Here is a 23,815-nt window from a genome sequence, read left to right as displayed (position 1 = left end):
ACACGGATGATATTATTGCGGTGATGCGTCTGTTTTGAAACACAAATATTTGTGTTCAGCGAAGTCTCCCAAGTACAACAGTACCCCTCATGTACAGGTTTTATGGTGTTTTCAAAAGTTACAGCGTCAAATATAAGGCTTATGTTTCATTTTTTTTACATTGGAATTCGCCAGATTGGTTACGTTGCCTTTGAGACCCTATGGTCCCAAGAATGAAAATTACCCCTATGATGGCATACCATTTGCAATAGTAGACAACCTAACGTATTGCAAATGGGGTATGTCCCATATGTCCCCAAAGATTAAAAATACTGAGCCGTATATAATTTTAGCCCTGTATTATTTCACAAAAACCCGGTATCAGAGGGTCATTTTGTACTCCAAAAAGTTTCCAAAATTAACCACTGAAATGCAACGTGTATATAAAAGCAAAAGATACGATAAGATTTAAAAGAAATTGGTGCTTAAATAACTATACTAAAGCTCAAAATATACCATATTACATAGCCCATGGTGTCTGCTTTCACAAATGGTATGCATTTACAGGGTAATTTTAACTGTCAAACTGCTACAATGCCCTAAAATGTGATACACATCAAATCCATTTATCAAAATTCTAATTGTAAAAACTGTAATGTCAGGACTCTTATGGCACTAACTTCACAGGATAGTGGCAAAGGCATAGAATGGGGTATCGTTTTACTCCATAGATATGGCTGAACACAATAATGGGGTTTTCTACAGCAGTAGTATACATCAGCTTTATGAAATACACAAAAACACACCAAAACTTTTTTGGGGATTTCTAACACATAAAACACAATTTAACTACACTATTTAGCAGAGATTGGCAGTGAAATTGCTACGTAAACAGTCAGACTACCCTTAGGTAGATGGCCTGTGATGTGTGCTTTATATAAATATATACTTTTGTGCGGCAATTTCGCTTTAAGTGATTGCTATTAAGCTTACAAGACAAACATTCCAAATTGACTTTTTTTAGTCCTTGTAGTTTGTGACATGTAGCTTTCAAAATAAGCTGAAATCCTATACATATGATGTACTATATAAATCAAGACAAATATTAATTTATTTTGAATAACTTTTTCAAAGCTGGACATAAGCACACGCTATTGTCAAAACTGAAAAAAGTGTGTTTTGCTTTCAATTTTTTGGCATCTAATTAATGATAATGTATGTATATGGGACATAGACTTAAAGCCCTGTTTGCCCTCTAAAAACAAACAAACAAAAAAAAAAACGAAGTACAAAATGTGTTGGTGCAATAAATGACAGTTGTCAAACAGCCAAAAAAAAAAAAAAAAAGCAAAAATGGCCTGTCCTTAAGCGTAAGACAAGTGTTAATTATAGCAATATTTTTAGATTTATGACAAATGCAGACATATTCCATCATAGACATTTTCTAAGCACATAACTTGAAAGGCTGTCTTGTACTGGTCTCTCCGTTATGTTGTGCTTATTCTGATCAAAATTCTGCAGTATCATGAAATCTGTGCACCTATACACTGGACTTTGAAGTATTCTAGGGTGTTTACCACCCCATAAACATGGAGCACCAGACTATTTAGATTAATTGCCTCATAGGATTTGTGCAGTCCATACTGAAACATGCATGAAGACTGACTTCTAAACATATTTTCCAAGAAGTACACAAAAATGTTTAGCGTGGTCCAGAATACTTACTGTTCTTAGTGAAAGTTGGTGCTCGTTTTCATCATCATCAACTTTGAATGAATATTCTCTTTTATCCGCTTTAAGTTCACATCCTAGAGATAAAATGAAATTATAAACATATGTATATTAAAAACCACACACACTTTTATAGCAGTCATATCTTTGTTGTCTAGGTACTGGAAATTTCCCGTTCTACACTCAATTAACCACTTAAGGATGGCAGGCATATCATGCCATCCTTAAAGGACCACTATAGGCACCCAGACCACTTCAGCTTAATAAAGTGGTCTGGGTGCCTGGTCCAGCTAGGGTTAACACTTTTCTATAAACATAGCAGTTTCAGAGAAACTGCCATGTTTATATTAGGGTTAATCCAGCCTCTAGTGGCTGTCTCGTTGACAGCCGCTAGAGGCACTTTCGAGCTTCTCACTGTGAAAAAAATCAGTGAGAAGACGCCAGCGTCCATAGGAAAGCATTGTAAATGCTTTCCTATGAGACTGGCTGAATGCGCGCGCATGCGCATTCAGCCAAAGAGGAGGAGAGGAGGCGGAGAGCTCCCTGCCCGGTGCTGGAGAAAGAGGCAAGTTTAACCCCTTCCACTCCATCCAGCCTGGCAGGAGGGGCACCCTCAGGGCACTATAGTGCCAGGAAAACCAGTATGTTTTCCTGGCACTATAGTGGTCCTTTAAGGAAGTGGCTCTAAACGCAGCAGGGCGTCATAGTCTGCCCAGCCTCCCTGCACTTAGCTAGACCAACAATCCACGGCAATCCTGGTTGGGGCCACCCGACAAGGCAGTCTACCTGTAGCAACTGTACCTTTCCGGCCCTCCAGGGCCATGTCATCACAAGGCCACAATAGGTGAATTAGAGCTGCCTGGATTGTCAAAGTGCCCAAATAATTAACAGGTTATAACAAAGGCTTGCAAGAAATATATACAGTGGGACCTCGGTTTACAAACGCCTCGGTTAACATAATTTTCGGTTTACAAATGAAAATCCATTGAAAATAATGCCAGTTTAAACATTTTTTCGCAATACAAATAAAGTTTCCCTAGGATGCATTGCACCTGGGAGGTTTATAGCACCGCCCCCTGCATGCTGGAGACTGTGGGTAGCACATGGCATCGAGTGTGGAGGTGTTGGAGCGGCTTTTGCAGCGAGTTTTGGAGTCATTCTGGAAATTGTTTGCAGTTGTTTTGGGACTTTTTGGTGCATTTCTCAAGCTGTGGAAAGGTAGGGAGCTGAGCTTCGTCGTCTGCATGCCTTTTATTGTGTGTTCTGCATTGTGGGTTGGTTTCCATGCCAGCTCATTTTGACTCTTTTCTGACCTCCAGAAAAGATTTATTGGTTTTCAATGCATTCCTATGGGAAACAGTGTTTCGGTTTACAAATGTTTCGCAATAAGAAACGTCCCGGAGAACGCATTAAATTCAGGTCCCACTGTACATGTTATAGAATTATTTTACACATAATGCCAGTGTTCCTGTACTTTGAAAAAGATACGTCTATCAAAAAAAATATTTAAATACTTGGCATTATATAAATTTAATAGGTTTATGCAACTGTAGGGTAATAGCCTCTTGATCCAAGGATAAATCGGACTGCTTTGAACTTTGTATTTTGCCTTCTTTGGAAGAACAGAAAAAAAAAAAAAGGAAGGCTGAACTTCCCCCACACACACACACACACACACACCTTTTCAGCCTATGTAACTGATATATTAATATCAAATTTGAAATATATATTGTAGTTTTCAAAGTGTATGTGTACACGCTCAAAAGTTTGTATACCATTTGAGAATTCGTAATATATGTATAGTTTTTAAAGAAAACAAAAGTGAGCAGGCAAAACACGTATTTCTTATGGGATTCATATTCATCTGTAGGTTATAACAGAATGTCACAATCAAAACAAAACATGGCAACACAGGAAAAAATAAATAAATAAAAAAAAAGTACCCCTGTTCAAAAGTCTGCATACCCTTAGTTCTTAATATGGTGTGATGTCCCCTAGGGATAGACCGATTTTTTTTTTTTTTTTTTAAAGCCGATACCAATAATCTGAACTTTCAGGCAGATAGCCGATAACCTGTACATTTACCATTTTAAAAAAAATAAATAAAGTAAATGCACAAAATATACATGCCACATGTAGTGGATGAAGTGTGTATATATAAATGAATGCAGGGTGTGTGTGTAGTGTGTATAGTGAATGCAGGGGGTGTGTGTAGTGTGTATAGTGTTTGTACACCCCCCACCCCCAGCGCAGCAGAGTTCAAAACCGAGGCGACGAGGGAGCTCTAACCTCTCTGCTCCCTCGCGCCCACCAGTTTTCACTTGCGTGGGCAGTAAATACATTTTTCCATCAAGAAAGATGCATTCGTGGGCGGTAGGTAAAAAAGAGTTGACTACCACTGGTGTAGTCTGTATATAATGCATGAGATATATATCTATATATCCATCAATATCATGCAGAATATGAATATATACACACACACACACACACACAATTTTACTCACCGTAAATTCCCTTTTCCTCAGGACAAGCATCTGAAATAACATAAAAAGTTCATCCCCTTACCAGGTATAAGAGACCTCAGTACGTACCAAGAACACCACAGTGAATCCATAGAACACAAAAAAATATATACATAAAGGGAGGGATTGCTGTACTGCCATCATATTAAGGAAAAAGGAATTTACGGTGAGTAAAATTGCAGTTTTTCCTGACACATGGTGGCAGTACAATAGGGATATAGCAAGATCCCAGACTAAGGGCGGGAATTTAAGCAATAACAGCTTGTAACACCTTGTGCCCAAAATCAGCGTCAGAATACATCTAGTCTGTAAAAAAAAAAAAAGTGTTGAAAGAAGACCAGGTAGCAGCTTTGCGTATATCTTCCGGAGAGGCACACGCATTTCGGGCCCAAGAGGCAGCCATGGCTCTAGTAGAATGTGCTTTCAAGGAGGCTGGCAGAGGAAGATTCGAGGAAGAATAAGCCATTTTTATAGTATCCACCAGCCATCTTGCCAAAGTGGCCTTGGAGGCAACTTGGCCTTTACATTTTTCAAAGAAATTCACGAATAGATGATCAGACATCCTATATGCAGAGGAGCGGTCTAAGTAGATTTTCAGAGACCTACCCACATCTAGTTGGCTCCAATCAAATTCCCAATCTGGCTTAGATGGACCATTAAAGGAAGGGAGAAAAATAGGTTGGTTGATAACCTTGGAGGAGATGACTTTCGGAAGAAAGGAAGGCTTAGGGAACATAACCACTTTATCCGGATAAAATTTCATAAAGTCAGGAGACGAAGAAAGGGCCTGGAGTACCCCTATCCTCTTAGCTGAAGTAATGGCCACCAAAAAGGGGATTATAAGCCCAATTTTTTTACCAAAAAAATTACTTTGAGCGGAAACTTGGAATTTGAGGGTAGACAGATTAAAACCTTGAGCAAGACCATCTTGTAAAAAAATAAAATAAAAAATGAAGGATTGTATCAGTAGAAGGAGAGGATCTTATGCAACGATTAGAAATGCACCAGTGAAAAAATCTCGTCCAAATCTTTAAGTATATAGAAGAGGTAGAGCTCCTGGTAGAATTTAATAGTAACTGAAACCTCTCTTCTTTAATACCCCTATTATGCAGAATTAGCCTCGAAGCAGCCAAGCTCTCAACTTGAACAGGTTCAAAACTCCCACCGGAATGCCCTTGTTTTCCAGAAGATCCGGTGTTACCAGAAGAATCCAGTACTTTAAAGCCATTTTCTTCAAAACCGAGAACCAGCTGCGGTTTAGCCAGTACGGTACTAGACATTAGACGCACTTGATCTGATGTCACCTTTTGCTGAATTCTCAGGATTAGGCTTACTGGGGGAAAAATGTAAGCAAGGGGAAACTCCCACCGGATCGAAAGACCATCCATTATAAGCGGCCTGTCTACCTTTAAGAGGGAGGCAAACAAACTTACTTTTGCATTGGATCTTCTTGCCATAAGGTCTATGACTGGAAGACCGAATCTCTCCACCAGAGCGAAAATTTCTTGATTGTGAGACCACTCGTTTGGGGGACAATTTCGATCTGCTCAAATCGTCTGCCCAAATGTTGTCTATACCACGAATGTGAACGGCTGAAATGTCGTCCAGATGACATTGAGCCCAGGACATAATACGTGAGCAAAGGAGATGACTGGATTTTTACAGCTTTCCCCAAAATGAAAACTTTGAACTGCTGAAGCGCGTAGAGTACTGCCAACAACTCCTTGAAATTTGAAGATTCCTTTGTTTCCTTTTGCGACCAAACACCTTGTCTTAAGTGATACAGGAGGTGAGCTCTGCAACCTGTATTTGAGGCGTCTGTCGAAATCATGATCCAAGATTTTTTGACGAAAGGACAGGCCTTCTGTAAATAATTTTTCCCTCCAGCCACCAAGAGATTCTCTTTTGTATGATCTGATATACTCATTATTGCATCCAAGTCTTCTTCCTTCTTTGACCATTGGACAAGAATTTCCCACTGCAAGGGCCTTGATTTCGCTCTGGCCCATTTTACTGCTGGGATTGTAGAGGTCAAATGACCTAAAATCTGCATGGCTTTCCTCACCGAACATTCTGACATCCGAAGAAGGTTTATCAAAATCTTTATCCTTTTCCTCTTTTCTCTTGTCAAAGGAATCGACAGTGTCTGACTTTATCAAAAATCCTAGAAACAGGATAGACCTTGTAGGGGTAAGGTGTGATTTTTCTAGGTTGATAATCCAACCATGTTCTTCCAGGATTTCTAGTGGATAGGCCACATCTGATTCTAGAGCGCCTCTTGAATCTGCCTTTATCAACCAGTCGTCCAAGTATGGTACTACTGCGATTCCTTGCAACCTTAAAAAAGAGCTGTGACCGCCAGTGTGAGGACCTTTGTAAAAATCCTGGGTGCCGAAGCTAGTACGAATGGAAGTGCACTGAATTGGAAATTGATAGTTTTGTTTTCCCTTTCCTTATAGCAAACCTTAGGTATTTTCTTGATTTCACATCCATAGGAATATGCAGATAGGCATCCTTTAGATCCAAAGTTGCCATGAAATCTCCTTTCCGAAGGATATGAGTGACAGACGCTATAGTCCCCATTCTGAAATGTTGGTAAGGAATGAGCTTGTTCAGGGTTTTTAGATTGGACGAAAATACATGTCCGGTTTTGGGACTAGGAACAAATGGGAGTATACCCCTTGATAAACTTGGGAATTTCGAATCCTTTCTACCACACCTATTCTTAATAGGGAGATGGTGGTGATGTAGATTAATTTAGAAATAAACAAATATGTTTAAATGTCTGTTCCTGTCCAAATCTGAGATGATTAAATTGCGTATACGCAGAAGTAAGTTCACACTGACACATGGAGTTCAGGTTAAAAGCACTTCAGAAAATTTAATGGCGTCTGGTTAGAAAACGGGTATGCAGACCCTTTTAAAGGCAAAATGACATCATCATTGAATATCAGATAATAACAAATAAACATCATTAATTGGATTAAATGTTATGTGACTATATCAGTGTCCACCCATCAATATTATTAATTGGCTCAGGGATTTGAGTGACTAGCTAGGTGTCCTCCCACCGGGTGTGGACAGATGGCTCAAGCGCCATCTTTCCCAACATGAGGTTTACTCGGTGGAAAGGGGGGCTTGGGCGTCATTTTACGTAGTTAGTGATGTCAGTCTTGTGGTCAGGTGCAAGGTTCTTTTATGAATAGAACATTTCATTAGTACAGTGTTCTCATGGCCTTGGTTATACTTTGTTGCATGTTACAGGAGATTCAATAATTCCGGAGTCAGCTATGTCTTTTTAGAAAATACAGTCTATTCATTATACTAAATGCTGTTAGGAAATTCTGTCATGTAATGTAGACAAAATGGAGGGTTTGTCATAATGTGAGATTAAAATGGAGTTAGTACAATAAAGATTTTTAAATAATTCTACATCAGTGGCAGAAAGAAGGGCATGTTTTTTATTTTTTTTTTATTTTGACTGGTAGGAGGAGACAAGGAAACTTGGTCTTGGAACATCTAAGAATTTTATTCGGTATCCTTTTTGCACCAGATTTAAAATCCATGGATTTGTAGTTGTCTTCCTCCATCTGTGAACAAAACCTTGCAACCTTCCGCCCACTCTGATGGTGTCAGAAATGTTTGTTTCTGTCAGACTTATGGTCTTTTTGTGTGTGTCAAATCTTGTATTTCTCCTTTGTTGACGAAAAAAAAAAAATCTGGGTTTTTCTTGAAATCCCCTACGGTGTTTGAATTGGAAATTTCTATACCTGGGTTTCCAGGTATATTTTCTGTCTTCTGTCGGATTAACTCTTCTAGAGGAGAACCAAACAACTTTTTCTTCTCCAAGGGAAGTTCACATAATGCAGATTTTGATGCAGTGTCTGCTGTCCAGGACTTAAGCCACAGTGCCCTTTGGGCTACAGATGTCAAACCCATGACACGAGCCGAAAGCTTAATCATCTCCGTGACAATATCCATAAGGTACTCATTAGACAACCTTACATTTTGGAACAGGCCGTTGTCTTGGTTATCACCCAGACCTTCTTCCTAAGTATTAAGCCAAAGATTCTGAGCTCTCACCACTGAAGCCCAGGCTAATGCTGCTTTAGCCTGAAAACCTGCAGCCTGATAAGCCCTTCTGCTGGAAGTTTCAGCCCTCTTATCCGTAGGGTCTTTCAGACAAGAAACTTCCCCAATAGGTAAGTTAGTTTTTTTTTTTAGATAATTGAGCCACTTTTACATCAACTACCGGTAGTTCTTCCCATTTATCTTCCTCCTGCATTTTAACAATACTTTTAATACGTCTGGAGATAAAAGCCCTTTTCTCCGGGTTCTTCCATTCTCTGAAAATTAAATCCAGCATTTTTTGTTGGACTGGAAGTGCTTTACTCTTGGCTTTGTCTACAGTTTCATCACCAAGGATCACATTAACCTCTTTAATAAATTTCTCAACTCATCATGAGGAAAACCCACCTCAGTATCAGAAGAGTCGCTAGAGGATTCTAAAAAACAAAACACAAAAAAATAAAAAACACAAACACATTCCCCCGAAGAGAGTTCTGAACTAGACTGTGTTCTCTTCCTTTTAGCTTTTTGTTTAGTAGCTTTTATAGGAGAAGTGTGAACCGGTTCTTTAAAAAGACTCAAAAGTCTGGACCAAATTATCCTGAAACCAAGACAAAAAGGATTTCATCTCTTGTTGCTTGGATTTTTCTAGCGTCAAAGAAGAGCAAATATTACAGACTTTCCTTTTAAAACCACCTGGTAAAGGAGTGGAGCATTAACTACAACAGAGATGTTTAGTTTTGGAACTGGCTTTTTTAGAAGCAGGAGTAGGTACTTTTTCCTTTATCCATATTGTCAGTAGAAACAGGACAAAACATATCTGCAATACATAATCAAATAAACCATATTTGTAGTTTAAACAATAAAAAACAGAGTTTTAAAGATTAGAAACCTAAAGAATCATACCTCTAAAACCTCTGACCCGTGTGGGGGGGCTGGTGACACGGGAGACCATCACTGCCTAGCATCCATGCTGACAGTAAGATCTGCACAGTATAAATAGGCAGACCCTTTGAAATCTGGCGCCATTTTGGGGAGTTCAGACCGCGCATGCGCGATAGCGCAGTCGGAACTCCGGTGGAACGCATAACCACCTGGTCGTGTGTTCCACCGCTGTGCGCATGCGTCTCCAATGACAGTGATTTGCTATCACTAGAGACAACCTCCCTGCTTTGCCGGTGACTGCACGCAGCATAAAAGCAGGCTTACATACCTGCTCCGTAGGCTTACATACCTGCTCTGTATGTATGTATGTAGCGCAGGATGTTTTTCTGGCCATTCAGCTCTCCACCCGGGAGGCTATCAGACCAGATCCCCCAAGCAGCAACCCATGTGCCTCACCATCCACATTCCAGATGCTGTCCATTCCTGTTGGAACAAGAAAGAGAACTGAGGTCCGAGGGCTGGTGGGGTCTCTTATACCTGGTAAGGGGAGGAACTTTTTATGTTAATTATTTATTTCAGATGCTTGTCCCGAGGGAAGAGTACATCCCTATTGTACTGCCACCATATGTCAGGAATAATTATATATATATATATATATATATTTTTTTTTTAAGGCCATTTGGCCTATATTTGTGGGAGGGGCTTAAATTAATTCACTCCCCTATATAAGGGAAACCCCTTACCTGACTTCATATCGCTTGAAGTCAGCATCAGAAGGTTTTCCACTTCCGGGTCATACAGATGCCATTTTACCCGATTACTCCATGATGTTTTCTAAGCTGAGCTGTGTCAGGAATCCAGCCACAGGCTTTGCCGGCCTACCACCTTCTTTCTTCAATCCATCGCCGTGGATGGTGTCCAAGTGACTCACAAACCGTAAGGTCCTCAATTTACGGCTGCATTTTGTCTAAGTCTGTTCATGCATATCATTTGTTTAAATTCACTTGTTTATATCCGTCAATGACTCATTTTGCATTAGCATACTCCCGAACGGGAACACATTCTGTTTCAATTGCCTTAACATACTAAGCAATTCTGTGCGTGAATTTCGAGTCTCACTGCTAGTTTTGTTTTGTTTCCCTGACATACCAGGCTCACGGTTCGTGCAATTTTCTACCAAACGTGAACTAGTTCATGCATTTACTATTGTAACACACACACACACACACACGTTTCGTGCGTTTACAACCCACGAACAGAACATTGGTTTGTTACACATTGGTTTGTTACAATGACTGTTATTAAGCCATTATGTTCACATATTGTATATTTTCAAATGGACACTGTTACTTTCCCTGTCATATAACTATAATGATGGTGCATAGCTCCCGGACAATTTTTTTCCCATAAACCACACTGACCCCTACAGGTCACTCAGAATCTCACGTCAACCTTGCATTTGGATTAAAGGGTATTTTTACCATACAATCAGCATTTCTGACCCCTACTGGTCAACAGCAAAACAGTCTTCACATGTCATATACAAGTTACACGTAAGATTGTTTTAGACATAACCATAAATTAAACTCCAGCACGAGCTCAACTTCAGGTTTAATTCACAATTTACATCTCACATCAAGACCAACAGTGGTTCTATCAACACTGCCACCTACAGGTCTGTCAAGTACATTGACAATTTTCATGGGGTTTTACAAACACCAAAACACTGACCCCTATAGGTCAACAGACAAGCAACATTTCACATACCAATCAGTACCCAACTACACTGCCACCTATAGGGCACTCGGCAGAACTCCAGTGCACTTGCATTTTGCAACACCATGTTCACTGACCCCTACCATCCAATAAGACATACAACAATTCACATAGCAAGTAGTATAGCAACATCTGGTATAAATACACATTACACAGTAGCAGACGCATCTGTATATACATAACTGGTAATATAGTTCACATACATTTTTCACAGCACGCTGCTCACACAACAGACTTTCCCCTAAGCAAGGGGACATACAAGGTGGAACAGATCACTTTTTCACTTGTACATACGGCACTTAATGGGTTAAGATTGATACATATTTAACCAGTATGGCTATGATGTTTAATATTTACACATCACGGCACTTTACTTTTCACATATACTGTACGTATTAAGATAAGCTTTGTCTATGCCATATGGCTTTGTCTATTCAGGTTACAGTTACTACTAAAAAACCTATACGGATGGTCAGGTTCAATACCATACTACCGGGTACATACACCTGCACACGTAATTATCCATCTCTTACCTTCCCTGGAATAGTAAAAGCGTACTGGCAATTAGGATTCTAGGGCCCAATAGGTATTACCCCCTTTTTTCTCTGCATTACACTTGTTAGTGGTCCCGCGAGGCCAACACCCCTCGGGCCACTCGAGCTAGCCGTCTCGCATTGTAAGTGATACACCTTCAAGCAGAGGAGATGTTGCTAGTCCAGCAGCAATCAGATCCTGGACAATCCCACACATATATAACCAACCTAAGGAGGCAACAACAGGAAGGAAAGCAGAGTTTTTCAAACTCCTCCATACATCAACGGACAACACGGAGGCAGGGGAAGGCCCAGCAACACCAACTCAGGTGACACCCAGGCCATGCTAGCCTCACTCAAAAACTCATGAGCCCCCAAAAAATGTACGAGTCGGTCACCACAGACCTCACGCTACTGTACAACCAGCCCCAACCGAAACTCTGTTACCTGGTACAATCAATTCTTATGATACACAAGACGTTAACCCTGCACATATTATCCCAGCACATTGGGGAAACAAGGCATATGTATGACGATGTATCTGATGGTCAGATCCAAGTAAAAATCGGAAACTGACCATCCATTGGTTGGGTTGGCATTTGGAATATGTAGAGAGGTTTATTTGTGCAGGTACCCATACAGAAGGGATTTTGTCCCAAACAAACAGACGAGCACTCTCAGGCTCCAGGTACCAGCACCTCTGAACTACCAGAGACAATTGATATGAGTAGTTGCATTGCATATACACTGTTGCATATATGTTCAAATGGTTCAGGGCACATTAGAAACCATGTGTCCCAATACAACTTACAAAAAACTTACTCACCAATGCATTTTCAACACTCCTGACTCATCACCCTTCCAAACTTGTAGTAGATTTACTAAAGCTCTGGAGCTTCAAAGGGCTCCCATACAGGTATCAAATACACCTTCAAGGAATATAACATGCCCTCACTTACAGTCAGCACAACAGAACCATTGGCTGTAAACACTCATAGCTAAGATTTGCAGAGGGGTTTTTACTTTGGTTTTCCAATCTCCACCATTTACAGCATGGCACCAAAAACATTGGTATTGGCCCAAGGGAATCTTTCCTTAAACAAAGACTAACCATAGACTTATTGGCACCACACACCTCCACTACCCCAAGTCTCAACTCCCTCATACCCTCCGAGGAGTTTCCTTACTATACAACACCATTGATCTACCTTTACAGCTATCACTCAAGCATCGGTTGAAGCTTGGTTAAGTAAGACCAATATCAACGCAGTAAACGGCTACCATCTACCCTACACACTGGCACTTACATGGCATAAAATGGGCAATCCTTTCCCCGCTCAACTTTCAGGCTACAGATTAGCCTACTATCGATATTCGCAGATACTCTCTGCTGGTTATGATAACATATCCAGAGGCCTTACAGTCATACACTATCTAGAAGACTTCTTGTTGATCAAAGATAACATTTTTCACTAGAAGCCTCACGGCAGCTTAGTCTGGTTGACCACTTGGGCATCCCAGTACCCCCCATAAGAAACAGAAGGCCTAGACACTATCACCACATTACTGGGCATACGACTTGAGTCGGCATCCATACACGCAAGTTACCACAAGACAAATAGGGAACATTCTCAACTACATCAATCACTACCTCTTGCTTAGTTCTTACAACCACAAGGACCTACAATCCCTACCAGGTTCCTTAATTTTGCCATACAAATCATACCACAAGACCACGTTTTCACATCCAGAGTACTTTCCCCTTTTTTCCCCTCACACTTCCTACATGATGATCAGAGGATGTCCCTAGACACCCCAGCCACAGCAGACCTGCACATGGGGAGGAATTTCTTAACCACTTGGCATGGTAAAAGCATGTTCCTTCCAGGATTGTCTGACACTTCTCCAACCAGATGGCCAGACGTGGCGTCTACCACGGGTTTGAACGATTGCATATGGTCAGGGTCATCAATCCGTTGTTACTCAGACAACTAAGCACATGTCATATCAACAAACGCCACTCATCATCCATACGATCATATTATTTCTGGGGAACTCACTTGGTTGGCCACTTATCACATTTCTTTTACTTTCATGGGGAGGGTATGCATCCCTGCCAACAATTTTCATTTATATTCCAGGCCTGTTCATCATACAGCCGCCCATACAGTCACGGCCACTCTTTTGTTCCAGAGACAAAATCATGGATTAGACATATGCATGCAGCATACTTGTAGAACGCATAACAGCTTTTCACCTGGCTTAAAGAATCTCATTGGAACACAAAATAGCTCAACCCGTGTCATAACATTTCTCCTAGGTTTTGCCACCTTAAACTATCCCACACACCATTAATTATATATTTTACAGGCATTCAACAACACAGGATAACCTATGGCCAAAACTACCATAACTTCATGCTATCATACCAGACAAGATTATACTCAGGTTTTCAGGAATCCATTCCCCCCACACGTTCCTCTCAGAGATTACCAATAGCCATCCAACTTTTCCATCCTTATCGGACCCATTAGATCTGACGAAATGAGACACACACACACAACTCTTTATTTACAGGCCTACCGTATCGTCGGTCTCAACACACCACAACCGACTTGCTCCCTTTATACGAGGGAGAAGAGGGGGAGGGGGAGGTGGAGAAGAGGGGGAGGGGGAGGTGGAGAAGAGGGGGAGGGGGAGGTGGAGAAGAGGGGGAGGGGGAGGGGGAGAAGAGGGGGAGGGGGAGAAGAGGGGGAGAAGAGGGGGAGGGGGAGGGGGAGGGGGAGAAGAGGGGGAGGGGGAGGGGGAGAAGAGGGGGAGGGGGAGGGGGAGAAGAGGGAGAAGAGGTGGAGAAGAGAGGGGAGGGAGAAGAGGGGGAGAAGAGAGGGGAGGGAGAAGAGAAGGGGGGGAGAAGAGAAGGGGGGGAGAAGAGAAGGGGGGGAGAAGAGAAGGGGGGGAGAAGAGAAGGGGGGGAGAAGAGAAGGGGGGGAGAAGAGAAGGGGGGGAGAAGAGAAGGGGGGGAGAAGAGAAGGGGGGGAGAAGAGAAGGGGGGGAGAAGAGAAGGGGGGGAGAAGAGAAGGGGGGGAGAAGAGAAGGGGGGGAGAAGAGAAGGGGGGGAGAAGAGAAGGGGGGGAGAAGAGAAGGGGGGGAGAAGAGAAGGGGGGGAGAAGAGAAGGGGGGGAGAAGAGAAGGGGGGAGAAGAGAAGGGGGGAGAAGAGAAGGGGGGGAGAAGAGAAGGGGGGGAGAAGAGAAGGGGGGGAGAAGAGAAGGGGGGGAGAAGAGAAGGGGGGGAGAAGAGAAGGGGGGGAGAAGAGAGGGGGGGAGAAGAGAGGGGGGGAGAAGAGAGGGGGGGAGAAGAGAGGGGGGGAGAAGAGAGGGGGGGAGAAGAGAGGGGGGGAGAAGAGAGGGGGGGAGAAGAGAGGGGGGGAGAAGAGAGGGGGGGAGAAGAGAGGGGGGGAGAAGAGAGGGGGGGAGAAGAGAGGGGGGGAGAAGAGAGGGGGGGAGAAGAGAGGGGGGGAGAAGAGAGGGGGGGAGAAGAGAGGGGGGGAGAAGAGAGGGGGGGAGAAGAGAGGGGGGGAGAAGAGAGGGGGGGAGAAGAGAGGGGGGGAGAAGAGAGGGGGGGAGAAGAGAGGGGGGGAGAAGAGAGGGGGGGAGAAGAGAGGGGGGGAGAAGAGAGGGGGGGAGAAGAGAGGGGGGGAGAAGAGAGGGGGGGAGAAGAGAGGGGGGGAGAAGAGAGGGGGGGAGAAGAGAAGGGGGGGAGAAGAGAAGGGGGGGAGAAGAGAAGGGGGGGAGAAGAGAAGGGGGGGAGAAGAGAAGGGGGGGAGAAGAGAAGGGGGGGAGAAGAGAAGGGGGGGAGAAGAGAAGGGGGGGAGAAGAGAAGGGGGGGAGAAGAGAGGGGGGGAGAAGAGAGGGGGGGAGAAGAGAGGGGGGGAGAAGAGAGGGGGGGAGAAGAGAGGGGGGGGAGAAGAGAGGGGGGAGAAGAGAGGGGGGAGAAGAGAGGGGGGAGAAGAGAGGGGGGAGAAGAGAGGGGGGGAGAAGAGAGGGGGGGAGAAGAGAGGGGGGGAGAAGAGAGGGGGGGAGGGGAGGGGAGGGAGAAGAGAGGGGGGGAGAAGAGAGGGGGGAGAAGAGAGGGGGGGAGAAGAGAGGGGGGGAGAAGAGGAGGGGGGGAGAAGAGAGGGGGGGAGAAGAGAGGGGGGAGAAGAGAGGGGGGGAGAAGAGAGGGGGGGAGAAGAGAGGGGGGGAGAAGAGAGGGGGGGAGAAGAGAGGGGGGGAGAAGAGAGGGGGGGAGAAGAGAGGGGGGGAGAAGAGAGGGGGGGAGAAGAGAGGGGGGGAGAAGAGAGGGGGGGAGAAGAGAGGGGGGGAGAAGAGAGGGGGGGAGAAGAGAGGGGGGGAGAAGAGAGGGGGGGGAGAAGAGAGGGGGGAGAAGAGAGGGGGGGAGAAGAGAGGGGGGGAGAAGAGAGGGGGGGAGGGGAGGGAGAAGAGAGGGGGGGAGGGGAGGGAGAAGAGAGGGGGGGAGGGGAGGGAGAAGAGAGGGGGGGAGGGGAGGGAGAAGAGAGGGGGGGAGGGGAGGGAGAAGAGAGGGGGGGAGGGGAGGGAGAAGAGAGGGGGGGAGGGGAGGGAGAAGAGAGGGGGGGAGGGGAGGGAGAAGAGAGGGGGGGAGGGGAGGGAGAAGAGAGGGGGGGAGGGGAGGGAGAAGAGAGGGGGGGAGGGGAGAAGAGAGGGGGGAGGGAGAAGAGAGGGGGGAGGGAGAAGAGAGGGGGGAGGGAGAAGAGAGGGGGGAGGGAGAAGAGAGGGGGGAGGGAGAAGAGAGGGGGGAGGGAGAAGAGAGGGGGGAGGGAGAAGAGAGGGGGGAGGGAGAAGAGAGGGGGGAGGGAGAAGAGAGGGGGGAGGGAGAAGAGAGGGGGGAGGGAGAAGAGAGGGGGGAGGGAGAAGAGAGGGGGGAGGGAGAAGAGAGGGGGGAGGGAGAAGAGAGGGGGGAGGGAGAAGAGAGGGGGGAGGGAGAAGAGAGGGGGGAGGGAGAAGAGAGGGGGGGGGAAGGAGAAGAGAGGGGGGAGGCAAGCAGCCCCCTCAAAGGACACGTGGCGCAGAGTATACATATACACACACACACATATACATATACATATACATATACATATACATATACATATACATATACATATAATGTTTCTCATTTCCCTCCCTGCTTGTTACCTGGCCAGGGAGGGGGCTGTAGCATTCCCTGGTGGTCCAGTGGCATTGGCTGAGCAGTGGGGTGGGGGGGGGGGGGGGGGGGCGGCAGCAAGCTGTTACCTCCCAGCAGCTCCACAGTGTAAATCTTGCGGTCTGGTAACCCGTGGCAACACTCAGACGGCCCGAGATTTACACTAGAGCTGCTGTGAGTTAGGCAAGAGCTTGCTTCCGGCCCCCCCAGGACCGCCAGGCTTGTAATGAGCCCGGCGGCCATGAGATGCATTATCTACAGTATCAGTATCTATATTGGCCAATACCGCCGAAAATACAGAATATCGGCAAGACCGATAATCAGTCGATGCCTAATGTCCCCCTTAAGCATCAATGAGGGCGTGCAGTCTTTTGCAGTAGTGGTCTATGACGCCCCCCAAATTCTTGCAGCTGGTATAGTTGCCCATTCGTCTTGGCAAAATGCCTCCAGGTCATGCAAAGTTTTTGGTAATCTTGTATGAACCCATCCCTCTCCCTCCCCCCAAATAAATTCACAAGATTCCCTGTGCCTTTATAGCTCACATCTCCAAAACATTTAAGACACCATCATACTACAGTGTGTGGAAGGTATTCCTTTCTCTATAGGCCTGGTTGACTCCTCTTCAAATATAGCGCTTATGGTTATGACCCTATAGCTCTATTTTGGTCTGTGTGCGTCACCTTGTGTGTCAGTAACAAGGCCAAACATTCAAGGGTATGTAAACTTTTGATCAGGGCCATTTAGGGGATTTATGTTATTACAATTTAATAAAGGAGCCAAACAATGTGATCATAAGTGGCTTCATATGATCACTACCCTTCAATAAGAGAAATTTGTTTGCATGTTCAGTCATTTTCAAAGTCAACTCCAAAAGGTCACAATTTCTGCCAGGGTATTTAAACTTTTGAGCACAAGTTTATGTGTACACACACACACAGTAAATATTTATCTGATTGCTTACTGTCATGCCAGGGCTTGACAAATCGCAGGTGCCAGGGCTACTAGGATTTGTTGGCACATGTAGCCCCCCGAGGTGGTTGGCTTCCTATGAGTGCAGCCGGGCGGCTCAGGAAGATCATGTGCCTGCTGAGGGAGAGCATTGCTGTGCATGCAGGCAGCTCAGGGAGAGGGTGGGTGGGCATGCGCAGGAGGCTCCTGGAAGATTGAGCTAAATGGGCAGGCGCATGAGGAAGCTCTAACCTCCCTGCTCTGCCCCCTCTAGTTATGCCGGGAGCCAGAATAAGACGCAATTCCAGCCCCGGCATTACTAAACAGCGTTCCATGGAGCAGGGAAAGGAGATTATTGAAGACCCATTGTACCACAGGGAAAGCCAAACCACTCAAGCTTTCCCAAAATCTAGAGAGACTAGGTGATCACATTAATGTGTCCGAGTCAGTGCCAGTGAATGCCCTGGTGACTGGTGTCCCTCCAATCACAAAGAAAATGTGTTTTTACTCACCTTTTCCCCCACGCTGTGCTGGCCTTGCATCCATGACTGATCAAACTGGGTAATCTCAGCCAAAGATGCGCATGTGTGGCAAGACACCACGCTGCGCCAATCAGTATCTCCTCAGATAAATTAAAGGGAATCTCCAGTGCCAGGAAAACAATCTGTTTTCCTGGCACTGGAGGTTCCCTCTCCCTCCCACCCCCAGTTGCTGAAGGGGTGAAAACCCCTTCAGACACTTACCTGAGGCAGCAACGATGTCCCTCGTCGCTGTCTCCTCCTCCGCGCCGCTTCTCCTACTGATTCAGTCGGCTGGTGAGAGACTGATCCCGCCCACCGGCCGAGGAGACCTAATGCGCATGCGCGGCAATGCTGCGCATGCGCATAAGCGCACCCCATAGGAAAGCATTGACAAAGAATTTCAATGCTTTCCTATGGGGAAATGAGCAACGCTGGAGGTCCTCACACAGCGTGAGGACGTCCAGCGACGCTCTAGCACAGATAATCTGTGGTATGATAGAGGAAGTGACCTCTAGTGGCTGTCTAGTAGACAGCCACTAGAGGTGGAGTTAACCCTGCAAGGTAATTATTGCAGTTTATAGAAAACTGCAATAATTACACTTGCAGGGTTAGGAGTAGTGGGAGTTGGCACCCAGACCACTCCAATGGGTAGCAGTGGTCTGGGTGCCTGGAGTGTCCCTTTAATGCATTTCTATGGGGAACATTCAGCACCTCCACGCAGAGCATGGAGACTCTAAAACGGAGGTGCTGCGCACTGTACAGCACTGACCTCTGGAGTAGAGGCCGTCGGAGTGACTCACTAGAAGTGCTTACATTGAAAAGTGTGCAGGGTCAGGTTATAGACACAAGAACAACTACATTAAGCTGTAGTGGTTCTGGTGACTATAGCCTTACTTTAAGAATAGCATATTTTATATTGAAAAGCCTGGCTCCTAACTTTATTTGCTGACTTCTAGATTCTAAGCAAATTTGTCAAGCCCTGTGTTAAGCAATTAGATGACGTATAATCTGGGGGGACCTGCCTGACAACCCAGGCAGAAAGCCTAGCCAATGAATTTGCAAGCTCTATATTTGACCCTGTAACGTTCCAAAACACCATAAGAACTATTGTACGTGGGATACTTTGCTGAAAATAAAGTGTTTTAAAACAGTAAAATATATGATGACTTATATCAATTCAGAAATATGAATGCTAACTTTGTCTAGTGTTTGTGACCAAGGGGCTACTACAAAAAGACTGGACATGGGGGGTATTTGTGTTCAGCGATGTATCACAAGCATGAGTGTTTTAGAGCAGTAAAATATATGATGCAGATGACATCATTGTTGAAGAGCAATTTGTGTGAAAAATGCAAAAAAATTAAAAAACACAGACATGAATGCCAAGTGGCTACTACAAAAGACTGAACATACCCCATTTTGAATACCCTGGGTTGTCTACTTTTACAAATTGTATGCCATGATGGGGTTAATGTTTTTTTCCTGGGCTGCCATAGGGTCTTAAAGGCAACATAGTGCCAAACCAATCTTGCAGGGTCAAATATACGGATTACTCCTTTTTTGCAAGTTTCCAAAACCCCATAAAACCTGTCCAAGTGGGGAGGTGAGGAATACTGTTGTACCCACGAGACAATGCTGAATACAAGTGTGTGTGTGTTTTATTTCAGTAAGAGCTAAGTGTAATACGACATTCAGTGTTAAAAAGGTAATGCAAAATTTGAAATGTATTTCTTAAATATTTCTCACTTTGGATTTTTACTCAGAAAATTATGTTTCATATATAAATATTATGAAATTAAAACACCATGTCTCCTGAACAAAATTAGATCTAATAAGTGTGGGTGCACTTATGAAAAAGGCAGAATATGCCAGGTTTGGTTTACGTTTTGATCCACCCACATACCGAAAGTGTGGGTGTGTAACACTCATTGGGCATGTGCATCAGGTCCCCAATGCTCCCCTCTCATTTACAGAGTGATTGTAAATAGAGACAATATTGATCAGGCAAAATATCCAGACCACCATAGTTGCTCCAATGTGGTCTGGCATCAACAAGTCATATTCCAAGTACTGCTTGGACTTGCTGAGCTCCTTAAAAAAAAAAAAAAGTATAGCTCTTAGAAAAGAAAAAAATCATCATTGTTTTGTTTTCATTTAGGATTTAGCGCCAACAGCAAAGTTTTAAAGGGATACTATAGTGCCAGGAATACAATGCTGTACTTATGGAACTATAGCCCCCTCCTTCTGCCACACGCCCCCAGCACCAGTGTCCATCTGCGTTGGGTTGACGCAGCAACCAGACGTTCCGCGATGAGCGGACGCTACTGCGCATGCGCTGCAATTGCCTTGCGCACTATTAGACCACCCAAAAGCAAAGAACTGAATCAATGCTTTCCTATCGGAAAAATAGGAGATACTGGCCCAAAGGTCAGTTTGGGAGACAGCCACTGGAGGCATACTTAGAGCTGCACTGTTCACTTCAATTAGCTGACGTGGTCTGACATAGTGTCCCTTTACAGAGTGCTGCGCATCCAATGCATGAGGACTTGAACGTCACAAAGCCCAAATGTCACACCAGCAGAAGCAACCTCTAGTGCAGGGGTAGGCAACTTTCAGTATTAAAGATTGTTGGTTACACCTTCCCTGTTGCTTTGCCAGCATCATGGGAGATGTAGTCCACAACATTTAGGAGCCGAAGGCTGCCTACCTCTGCTCTAATGGAAGACATTACTGTTAAAAAAAAATAAAAAATAAAAAAAAAAGTATAGTGCAGACTTAACATGACAAATCCAATTGCACTCACATAATAAATCCAGTTATAAAAAATATATATTTTTTAAACACTGTGTCCCTATAAACACCATGTATGTTAAAGGCCAGTGGGCCCACAGACCTACAATTACTAAACAAAAAACATGTGATAGGATTTGAATGCTTTGCAATAGTTACACTGAAACACTGAACAGGAATGCAGTGTAAACTCAATTGTGCTTTAGAAAGAGCAATAGTCACAGACTAGTAGCCCACATCCTTACACAAAGTGTTGTGATCTAAACTAGTCTTGATCCAATCACACAGATTAAGATACTCTAAAGATTACTAATACAATAAACGAACACGTGCTGACAAAATTATTCGTTTCTCAAAGAAAACCAGCTAGGTTAACATTCGACATGCAACAAAAACATAAAAAGAAAGAAGAAATGTAGGTGGCGTTTCTCATTTTATAGAAGTACAAGTCATTCCGGTAAAGTCGTAGCACGTGGACGGCATCGCGCAATAACGGCAGTTCGCAAGGACAATACAAAAAATAACTTTAAAAAAAAAAAACTAAATATCCTGAGAAACTAATACTATATAATGGGCAATTTAACCATAAGATATTGCAATATCAACTAATACTATATAATGGGCAATTAATACTATATAATGGGCAATTTAACCATAAGATATTGCAATATCACTCCCCCGGCTGCGACTCAGAAAAGTACGTAACCAAGACAAAGGATGCATTATAGAAGTCATGGGGGATTATTCGCGCCTTGGCTATTAAACATGCAAAAACGCTACAATCCCTAAAAATTAAGTAAAACCAAAGTATAGGAGGGGAGCACAAATATTCATCACGCTACACGGCACAATGAGGAAATATATACCGAATAAGAAATTCTGAGGGCGCAAAGGAGACACGTTGTCCATATCCATGCTATCTTCCATCTTTTTCGTACCACCACACAACACCGTACGACGACTGTACTGGACGGATATCTGAGAAAGGTGAAAACGTGGGGCAGCGACTTTATAAGGGCCCTGCAACAAATTCTCGCGATGTACAGCGCGAGAAGAGGGTTGGTACTTCCATGCGATCACGTCTGAGTAATCCAAAAACTGATTGGACGTAGGTTTATAGTTTTTGATGTTTGTGTTCAAGTTAAAACCGTATGTTTAATTTTTGTGGGAAACGCAACCCGTTAAGGACTAACTATTAAAAAAAAATTGTTACGTTCATATGCAAACATAATTCGCTGTTTAACATTTTGTTCACTTAGCAGCATTGCCACTACACCTTTAGGAAGTAATTATGGTGCCAGGCATTGGAAGATGAATCCTACACAAAAAAAAAAAAAAGACATTTTACAATTTTTATTGTGTTTCCAATTTCCACAACAATTCTAAATTATACATCAATGTATATAATCCCTAAAGGGCACAGCTTCAGAAGCTGAACAAACACTTAACCCCTTAAAGGACCACTTTAGGCACTTAGACCACTTCAGCTTAAAGGGACACTCCAGGCACCCAGACCACTTCTGCCCTTTGGAGTGGTCTGAGTGCCAACTCCCACTACCCTTAACCCTGCAAGTGTAATTATTGAAGTTTTTTTTATAAACTGCAATAATTACCTGGCAGGGTTAACTCCACCTCTAGTGGCTGTAGTAGACAGCCACTAGAGGGCACTTCCTGCTTCATAGCACAGAAAACCTGTGCTAGAGCGTTGCTGGACGTCCTCACGCTGTGTGAGGACCTCCAGCGTCGCTCAATTACCCATAGGAAAGCATTGAAAAGCATTTTCAATGCTTTCCTATGGGTAGCTCTAATGCCGCGCATTCGCATTAGGTCTCCCCGGCCGGTGGGCGGATTCAGTCTCGCGCACCGGTGTTCTATCAAAAAACCCTACCCCGTGAAAATTCCCTACCCTCGTCACTTCCGGTGACGCGGCCGCACCGGAAGTGACGTCCGGAGGGGGGTGTGTGCCGCCGCGCAAGCGCACACCGACTGGGTAGGTGATTTTACATCGAGAAGGGGACATTAAGCCCACAGTGCGCACGCGCCTCATAATACTCCCGTCGGAGGGTCAGCGCGCGTGCGCACTACTGGGCAGACAGCGCTTCACACCCCGCGCGTGCGCAGTTTAGGGGTAGGAAAATTTTATGGCCATTTCTCCTGTGAAATCTCCATACCCCTATACTGCGCGTGCGCGGACCCAATAGACCGCGCGTGCGCAATGTGGGGTAGGGAAATTTCACAGGAGAAATGGCCATTAAATTTCCCTAGTATTAACCCCCCAGCACCCCTTTATTATAGTATTAACCCCCAGCACCCCCTTATTATAGTATTAACCCCCAGCACCCCCTTATTATAGTATTAACCCCCAGCACCCCCTTATTATAGTATTAACCCCCCCAGCACCCCTTTATTATAGTATTAACCCCCAGCACCCCTTTATTATAGTATTAACCCCCAGCACCCCCTTATTATAGTATTAACCCCCAGCACCCCCTTATTATAGTATTAACCCCCAGCACCCCCTTATTATAGTATTAAACCCCCAGCACCCCTTTATTATAGTATTAACCCCCAGCACCCCCTTATTATTAAATTTAATGGCCATTTCTCCTGTGAAATTTCCCTACCCCACATTGCGCACGCGCGGTCTATTGGGTCCGCGCACGCGCAGTATAGGGGTATGGAGATTTCACAGGAGAAATGGCCATAAAATTTTCCTACCCCTAAACTGCGCACGCGCGAACTCTGATCGTTGGATTAAAGCCTCTCTCCCTTGCCACAAGTGCGCACGCGCGCTGTACCTCCGACGGGAGTACTTTGCCGCGCGTGCGCACTGTGGCGTTAATTTCCCCTACCCCGTGA

General features: G+C 44.5%; 1 protein-coding gene across 1 annotated transcript in view; it reads right to left on the bottom strand.

The window, feature by feature from the left end:
• Positions 1-22,004, bottom strand: part of NPM1 (nucleophosmin 1) — a 36,923-nt gene extending 14,919 nt beyond the window's left edge. The window contains exons 1-2 of the mRNA XM_063445275.1: positions 21,823-22,004; positions 1,705-1,787 (exon numbers count right to left, since the gene is read on the bottom strand). Of these exons, the coding sequence (XP_063301345.1) occupies positions 1,705-1,787; positions 21,823-21,883 (144 nt within the window). The 5' untranslated portion in view covers positions 21,884-22,004. The remainder of the gene's footprint in view (positions 1-1,704; positions 1,788-21,822) is intronic.
• Positions 22,005-23,815: the final 1,811 nt, after the last annotated feature.

Source organism: Pelobates fuscus, chromosome 3 (genome assembly GCF_036172605.1).
Source record: "Pelobates fuscus isolate aPelFus1 chromosome 3, aPelFus1.pri, whole genome shotgun sequence".
NCBI lineage: Eukaryota > Metazoa > Chordata > Amphibia > Anura > Pelobatidae > Pelobates > Pelobates fuscus.
This window is presented reverse-complemented; position numbering and strand designations above follow the sequence as displayed.